The sequence below is a fragment of the Rhamphochromis longiceps genome, linkage group LG20 (assembly GCF_057381845.1).
Source record: "Rhamphochromis longiceps isolate RC_006_pf linkage group LG20, R_longiceps_female_GT1.1, whole genome shotgun sequence".
NCBI lineage: Eukaryota > Metazoa > Chordata > Actinopteri > Cichliformes > Cichlidae > Rhamphochromis > Rhamphochromis longiceps.
The window spans coordinates 18,836,220-18,844,608 of record NC_140576.1 but is presented as its reverse complement, the minus strand read 5'-3'; the positions used below and the strand labels follow the sequence as shown (position 1 = coordinate 18,844,608).

The window sequence follows — 8,389 nt, the reverse complement described above, 5'->3', positions numbered from 1 at the left end:
AGAGCTATTTATACCTATGTAAACTTTTATACACTGGTTTTTACCTGTCTTGTTTCAGAAAGGTTTAAAAGGGTAATGTCCACAGTTTATTTGTTTATTTATTTGTTTGAATTCAACATATTTTATTAAAGTAATTGAGCTTGAACACAGAAAAAACTGAATCAAATAATCATAAAATCAAATCACTTGCACTATACTGAAGTCTAATCTACTCTGAGCTAATGCCGGTTTCCAACACTAATGATCGGGTGAAGGAGAGAGATGAGGGTGTGCACGGCCACTGGTGCTCTTATCCCTGTTCTTTGTGATACAATCCAACAGGAAAGCAGTCAAACCCTTGGACATTAGCCAAGTTAACGTTCACAAATATATACACACAGAGGAACTCTGAGCCCCAATGTCAGCATTAGCACAAACATGCCACTTCATACCAAATCTCAGTGTGAGGTCAGGTGTTAGTCTCATTCCATTATTCTGGCTATATTTTCTTACTCATTACTATTAAACTTATACTTAAGACTAACTATTAACAAAATCACACCCCAATAACTCTGTTATTACACTTTGTATTTAATCATAAAAAGGCTGGATGTTGAAACCTTTTACTTCTATTTTGTATGAGCCAGGATTCTCAACAGCTGATACTCTATGTCCAAAAAGTGACAGGTATCGTTTTATGGAGCAAAAAACTTAAGAGCGCATATTTTATAAATAATACCAACAATTACAAATGCAGACCTTTAATAGTAATAAGTAATCCTTTATTTATAATGCATAGCAATATAAAAATAGTAACATATGAAAATATTACAATGGGCACAGATGAATTTGTATCAAAAACAGCAACCAAGCCAAAGTAATGAATAACACACATAAATAACAACTGCTTGAGAGACCAAACAATTTCTTTTCATCTGTTCCTTGGCAGAAAGTTAAGACAGCTATTCAGCTTTAGGTTTCAATAAACAGAAGTAATGGATGCAGTCCCTTTGAAATGTCACACAAAAGTCTACTTGTGCATATACTTAGCTTTAACTCTTCTCTTTTTTGTTTTGTATTCCAAAAGGTTTTCATTTTCTCCAGAGGATGTCTCTCTTTCAGTGGTTATCGACTGTTCACATTCATTTTCAGACTGTTGGAATGTCGATGCTGGCCGAACGTTTCTTGCTAGAATACAATGGCCTAATTTTGCGTGCATTATCTGTCATCTTTATTTCGTACTGGCATATACTTTTGCCTACTTGTTTTGTTTTTAAGACATTTGTATGCAGTTCATCTATCATTGCAGTAATACCCTCTGGAATGAATGCCCACTGTTTAACTGTGTCTAAAACAGCATTTAGTTTTCCAACTGCATCTTCTGTGCATTTTTTGTCTGTGCTTTCAACTACAGGAGTGTCATTCAAAGTTGATAGAGGACTTTTCAGAGAGTTTTTCATTTGTTTAAAATGGCTACAAGCCACCTTCAGGCAAGCACATGTGTTATAGTGAGAGAACGTACAACAAGTGCACTGAAGTGTTTCAGCCGATGCAAAAAAACACAGATTTCCAAACAAACTTGGCATTTTTATCACTTTCAAGTCCTCACAGTGTACAAAGTAATGCCTTTCTTTCACTGCAATTCTTGCCAAGGTCTGTTTCCATGTTTGGATAGATGTCATTGTCAGCCTCTGCTAATTTTGCAAGTAACACTAGATGCTTGCAAAGAAGTCCTCGTAAGCCATATGTACAGTTGCAGTAGGACTCAACAGGGCAGACATCATACACCATGTCTTCTCTTGACTCAGATGGGACTTGATATGCATTAACTCCATGGCTGTTCTTGACTGTAATTTTAAGAGCCCAACCACTTTCCATCAGTCTTGAAGCAGAGTCTGAAACTTGAGACAAGGTGTCAGCAAACCTGTTTTTCATGCGGCCCACATCTTGCAGGGTTTTTATGACTGAGAAGTAGTCGTCGGCCTTCCCTAGGAGCACTTCAATCAGATCATCCAGACGCCTATTCTTGTAGCCAGATAAAAACTGGTATTTCAGGCGGTGGAAAAATCTGAAAAACAGTTATTTGAAATGATTAGTAACTGTAATTGAAGGAATTTAAAGTTTTAATCAAGACTGTATTCTTTTTTAAAAAATTGGAATACCTATTGCACACGTCTTTTATAAAGGAATGCTCTGTGCCGGTTTAGCTGATTTAGGCAAATCCACCTACTCTGTTTTTTGTTGTGATAACATAAAAAACGCTGCTAGAATTTAAAGGATTTGCCTAAAACCTGTTCTGGCAATGACATGACGAACCTACTCAGTTTAGCCTCTTGGATTAAAGCATAATATCTTTTTTTCAGCAATACAATTGAATGAGGTCAAAATAATAAATCATACCTTTCAATCACATTGTTTGTTTCAGAACGAGCGTGACTGAAGCGACGGCCGTAGTCACACCACATGTGGCCAATGCCTTCCCAGTGCTTCTGAAAATACTGGCACACCAAAGGGTATTGCTTAAATGTCTGGCAGAACTCTGCTGATGTGGCTTTAAAGTCGTCCTCCTAAGAGAATTGGATGCAACAGAATATATTTCAATCCATTTAACAGACCTATTGAAATCTTTAATATTATGTATTGAAGCCCTTTTCCTTTTATTGAATAACATTAAGAATTTTAAGTTATTAATAATATGTCGTGTTTTTGTATTAAGAAGCAATTATTTCTTCCCTTACAATGGCTAGGAAGGAACACTAAACCTATAAGCATATTTGGTTTCAGCATCTGTCTGTGAAAGAATCCCACTCACAAGTTCTACTGCACAGTGGGTGACACAATGATGTTCTGCACAGCTTAAGTACTTGTTTTGATAAGCAAGATAAGAAGCCAGTTTTAGAAATTCTTTCAAAAATCTATTTTGTATCTCTCTGTAACTTTTTTTAGCAACTGAAAGTTATTATGCTCTTAGTGTAATCAAGAAATCAAAATGTGAAATAGACAAATTACACTTACAGATGTGCAAGCTTTCAGCTTAAAAAAGAAAGAAATGATTTCATTTCTCTTTTGGGTGTTAGAAAGCCCATGGACCCCGGACTCTGATTTTGAAAGCCATCGATTAACAGCCTGTGAATGTAAGAGAAAAAAAGTTAATCTGGAGAGAGAGACAGAGGAGCAGCTGTACAAAAAGCATAAAAGAAAGCTGACGTCCAAAAATAACTTTGTCACTCACTGGACAAGAGGACCTGTGCATTACAGAAATCAACCAGGCAAACATATTTTTAAATGTCAAAAAGAGCTTTGGGAAGCAGCCACCAGAAGATGAGTGCACTGTGGTCTTAAATGGATGGACATAGTCACTCAACATTTTATCCCTTTATATTCATTAACCTGAGTAGGTGAATATCACAATGAGGCAAATCATAACAACAGGACCCTGTTGTAAAAATGTGTTTCAGGTGCATCTTAGACAACGTGAAAAGAAAACAATGTGGTTTACCTGCAAGACATGGTACCAGCATAGAAGGATAGCTGACTCTGGAAAAACCTTCTGCAAAGCATTTATTTCCGCAAAGTCTTTGTCAACCATAAATGCTCTACAGAAAAAAAGAAAACACTAAATGAGATTAAACAGTATGAAAATGTTTTTGCTATCTCAAAGCACCACTTCAATGCCAAATTAAACATTTCAACTCACAAGTAGATATATAAAATACTGCATACAGCCTATAGGAATAACTTTAACAACTGGAAAGGAAAGTTTTTTGCAGCCCATGCTGCAGCTATAGCATTAGATTCTGGCATGTTATAACTTTTTTGAAAAGGAATTATTTCAAAATTAATAGCTGTCAATGTATTATTTACCTCGGGGAAGTTGGGAAATGCTCACAAACTATTCCAAGAACAGTTTCCAGGGTTTTCTGACTTTCGTTGCTGACAATAGCATAGGCCACAGGGACTCCATGCCCATGATCATCTCTTACAACAAGTGTGAATAAGGGACTCATGACGGGGGACATGGACCCGTACAAAGCCGCGTCATATAACGTGCGGAGGGCGGTGAAAGAGGCGAAGCAGCGCTACGGGAGGAAACTAGAGTCACAACTCCAACAGAGTGACTCTAGGAGCCTGTGGCGGGGACTAAGGACAATAACGGACTATAAAGCACCAACAACCGGTATGACGAACGCGGCCGTGACTCTGGCAGACGAGCTGAACACTTTCTATGCTCGCTTCGAGGCTGCAGCTAAGGTCTCCAACAATGCTAGTGTTAGCGGCGCTAACGGCTGCAGACAGGAAGATACTGCCAGCACCGGAAACGTGCTCGTCATCTCCGAGCATGAAGTAAGGAGAGCCTTCAAGAGAGTGAACACCAGGAAAGCAGCAGGACCAGACGGCATCCCAGGTCGTATCCTCAGAGACTGCGCATACCAGCTAGCTCCTGTGTTCACTGAGATATTCAACATCTCTTTATCTCAGTCGGTGATCCCCACATGCTTCAAAGAGTCCATCATTGTTCCTGTCCCGAAGAAACCCCACCCTGCTTCTCTCAATGACTATCGCCCTGTAGCCCTCACCTCAGTAGTGATGAAGTGCTTTGAACGCCTGGTCAGAGACTTCATCATTTCTTCTCTACCAGACACACTGGACCCACTACAGTTCGCTTACCGTCCAAATCGTTCCACAGACGATGCCATCTCTCATCTCCTCCACACATCACTCACTCACTTGGACACTAGAAGGGGGAATTATGTTAAAATGCTCTTCATAGACTACAGCTCTGCATTTAACACCATAATTCCCTCCACACTCACCACCAAGCTGGAGCATCTGGGACTCAGCTCATCTATGTGTCAGTGGATCTCCAACTTCCTAACTGGCAGACCACAGGCAGTAAGGATGGGCGGACATGTCTCAGCCTCCACCACTCTCAGCACTGGAGCCCCCCAGGGGTGTGTTCTGAGCCCCCTGCTGTACTCTTTGTACACATATGACTGTGTGGCCACTACCAGCTCCACCACCATCATCAAGTTTGCTGACGACACCGTCGTGGTGGGCCTGATCTCTGATAACAATGAGACGGCCTACCTGAAGGAGATTAGGAATCTGGAGAACTGGTGCCAGAGGAACAACCTCCTTCTAAACGTCAGTAAGACAAAGGAGCTGATAGTGGACTTCAGCACTAAGCAGGAGAGGAACTACCAGACCCCCGTCATCAACGAGTGCCCAGTGGAGAGAGTGGACAGCTTCAAATACCTCGGAGTTCACATCACGCAGGACCTGTCATGGTCCTGTCACATCAACACTGTGGTGAAAAAGGCCCGACAGCGTCTCTACCACCTCAGACGCTTGAGAGACTTCCAACTGCCCTCCAAGGTGCTCAGGAACTTTTACTCGTGCACCATAGAGAGCATCCTGGCGGGAAACATCTTAACCTGGTTCGGGAACAGCACCATGCAGGACAGACGAGCTCTAGAGAGGGTTGTGCGGTCAGCTGAGCGCACCATCCGCTCCGAGCTCCCTGACCTGCACTCAATCTACAGCAGGCGGTGCTGGACCAAGGCCAGGAAGATCGTGAAGGACCTCAGCCATCCCAACAACAGACTGTTCTCTCTGCTGAGGTCAGGAAAGCGATTCCGCTCCCTGAAGACCAACACAGAGAGACTGAGGAGGAGCTTCTTCCCGCAGGCGATACGGTCTCTCAATCACACCACCACACAGTACTGACCCACACATACAGTTCTTACACACACACTGGACTTTCTGGACTTTGGTTTTGCACAACACTGGTCACTATATTCTTCATTTCCGGTTAATACTTGTACAGCTGCTGTTATTGTGTATATATTTATTTATATTTAGATTTCTTCATACATTCTTATATAGTTCTATATTGTGTATTTTGTTGTACAGTTATTTTATTTTCAACTTTAATTTATATATTTTATCTTATTCTTCCCAGTTAAATTTACCCTTCATTCTAATTTGTGTTGTACAGTTATTTCATTTTTAACCTTAATTTATATTTTATTCCTTCCTAGTTAAATTTACCCTTTTTAATTTTTCATATTTATTTCCTATCTTATTCATAGCCTTTTCCTTTTTTGTTTTCTTTAGGTCACGAGCAGTTGTCCAAGCATTTCACTACATATCGTACTGTGTATGACTGTGTACGTGACAAATAAATTTGAATTTGATTTTGAATACTGGTTAACGCAGTGCGTGGTGTCAACAAATACTAACTGTTTTGCATAGTTCTCCATGTTTGATTTCATTACAGGTGTCTGCAAAACAATCATTAGTTCTTGGTCAGATGTGTATGGTTGATAGAAGAGAACATGTTCTTGATGTTTTCCATTAAGTAAGGTATGTACACATTGACTGTCTCCACAGTTAAAGTGCTTCTTCCTCATCATGCAGGTTCTAACACTGTCAATGTCACGTGGTGTGACAAAATGCTCTCTGTTGTGAAGATCTCTGTGTCCATGTTCTTTGGCCCATTTATGACATTCGGTTAGTATGATGGCTGGCTTAGTTCCAAGGGAAAGCAGTTCCTCAATCTTCCTCCTCAAATCACTGGAAATATTGTTGAAATGTGCGTCTTTTGGGTCCGAAGGATCATGCCCATCATGCTTATCATATGTACGCTGCACGATGACTGTGTGGTCTTTCCAACATTTGAGTACTTTAAATGAAACATAGGCCTTACAGCCCACTGCTCTGTAGCTGTTTCGACTTTTTTCCCCAGCTCTGATGCAGTTGAATTTGTAATAGTCTCTTTTCCTGTCTTTACCTGAGGCAACATTTAAACATTTATAATGTCCATGAAGGGTTAATGAGTTCAATTTTTCTAACACAACACTGAATGGGTCCTCCTGGCATTGTGACACATGCACACAAAGTTGTGTGTCTTTTCCAGTTCTTTTTTTTTCGTCATTCAGAACACTTCTTCTAATTATGTCGTCCATTTCTGGTGGAAAAATAACGAAGGTTTAATTAGTCAATATTCATTAATTCATTTTAACTTGTTTTGGGGTTTTTTGCAATACAATGTAAATATTAAATATAATATTAAAAATATATATATATATATATATATAATAATATAAAACAAACAGGGGCTAAAAGAAGCTAAACTTTCATATGGTATGTCTCTGGCAACTTTAACATGATGTCCCAGGGACAACATCTACACGATGTCCCAGGGCAACTTCTACATGATGTTCCAGGGACAACATTTACGCGATGTCCCAGGGACAACATTTACGCGATGTCCCAGGGACAACATTTACGCGATGTCCCAGGGACAACATTTACGCGATGTCTCAGGGACAACATTTACGCGATGTCCCAGGGACAACATCTACGCGATGTCCCAGGGACAACATCTACGCGATGTCCCTGGGACAAATTTGTAAATTTCTGGATTACTGTTAATCTCCATAGAATCAAGAACTCATGTCCAGTTTCACAGCTATGGACCAGTTAATTATGTTTCCAGGTGATAGTTTGATTCATAGATTCAGCACACAACCATAAGTCTAGGCCTTTTAGTCCAGATTCTCTTCACTTATGTTTGTAAAATGATCAGGGAAGCTACTGCAATTTTGCCTGACCCAACCCCCGGGCCACGAAACACCCAAAAAGTTGGGGAACGCTGGTCTAGAGAACACTGGTTAGCTAATGCTGTTGTCAAGTAGCCTATCGCTAGCAAACAAACAGCAAGCCAAGTGAGGAACATATGTATAATGCTTACCGTTTATTAAAGGAAAGTATCCTAAATTGACTTCAAATTCGGCGGACAGGCGAATTGACTTCAAATTCGGCGGACAGGCGGCGGTTTTTCGCTTCTTCACTTGTATTTCGAAATACTCGAAGGCGGGTATTTCGAAGTCGCAAAGGAATGACGTCACAAGAAGGTGATTGGTCACTTGCAATGTTGAACCTGGAACAACATTAATTATGATGATGTGGGAACAATGCTGACACGAGGAAATCAGATCGTCCGTGTAATGTGAATGTCCTCAGCCAACACCACTGGCCCTGGTGTAATGTGGATGGCATCAGCCAGTATCACAGGCCCTAGTGAAATGAGGATGTATCACCCAGCAGCACAGGCCCTGGTGAAATGTGAATGTCCTCAGCCAACACCACAGGCCCTGGTGTGGTCAATATGGCCTCACAGGGAGCATTGTCCCTGGTGTAATGTGGATGGCCTCAGCCAACAACACTTTTTCTGGTGAAATGTGGATGGTATTGGCCAGCACCACAGGCCCTGATGAAATGTGAATGTCCTCAGCCAACACCACTGAAACTGGTGTAATGTGGATGGCATCAGCCATGACCACAGGCCCTTGTGAAATGTAGTTGGCCTCAGCCATGACCACAGGCCCTGGTGAAATGTAAATGT

At 40.9% G+C, this 8,389-nt stretch overlaps 2 protein-coding genes across 2 annotated transcripts; both read right to left on the bottom strand.

The window, feature by feature from the left end:
• Positions 1–739: 739 nt before the first annotated feature.
• On the bottom strand, positions 740–3,997 carry LOC146645189 (uncharacterized). The gene is made up of 5 exons (XM_085394507.1): positions 3,844–3,997; positions 3,479–3,575; positions 2,995–3,105; positions 2,380–2,546; positions 740–2,047 (listed from the first exon to the last, which is right to left on the bottom strand). Exons 1-5 carry the CDS (start codon positions 3,984–3,986, stop codon positions 1,585–1,587), a joined length of 981 nt encoding a protein of 326 aa, XP_085250633.1. The 5' UTR covers positions 3,987–3,997; the 3' UTR covers positions 740–1,584.
• Positions 3,998–6,123: 2,126 nt separating this feature from the next.
• On the bottom strand, positions 6,124–7,960 carry LOC146645188 (uncharacterized). The gene is made up of 3 exons (XM_085394303.1): positions 7,736–7,960; positions 6,187–6,949; positions 6,124–6,145 (listed from the first exon to the last, which is right to left on the bottom strand). Exons 2-3 carry the CDS (start codon positions 6,945–6,947, stop codon positions 6,124–6,126), a joined length of 783 nt encoding a protein of 260 aa, XP_085250429.1. The 5' UTR covers positions 6,948–6,949; positions 7,736–7,960.
• Between the last annotated feature and the right edge of the window lie 429 nt (positions 7,961–8,389).

Bases quoted from the DNA above. Each gene is read 5' to 3' on its own strand.
- LOC146645188 (XM_085394303.1), bottom strand. From the start codon at position 6,947: ATGGACGACATAATTAGAAGAAGTGTTCTGAATGACGAAAAAAAAAGA. The intron at 6,146-6,186 runs GTATTCAAAATC...TCACGTACACAG, and splicing joins ACCACGCACTGCGTTAACCA to TCATACACAGTACGATATGT.
- LOC146645189 (XM_085394507.1), bottom strand. From the start codon at position 3,986: ATGAGTCCCTTATTCACACTTGTTGTAAGAGATGATCATGGGCATGGA. The intron at 3,576-3,843 runs GTAAATAATACA...TTTTTTCTGTAG, and splicing joins CATTTCCCAACTTCCCCGAG to AGCATTTATGGTTGACAAAG. The intron at 3,106-3,478 runs GTAAACCACATT...TTACATTCACAG, and splicing joins GCTGGTACCATGTCTTGCAG to GCTGTTAATCGATGGCTTTC.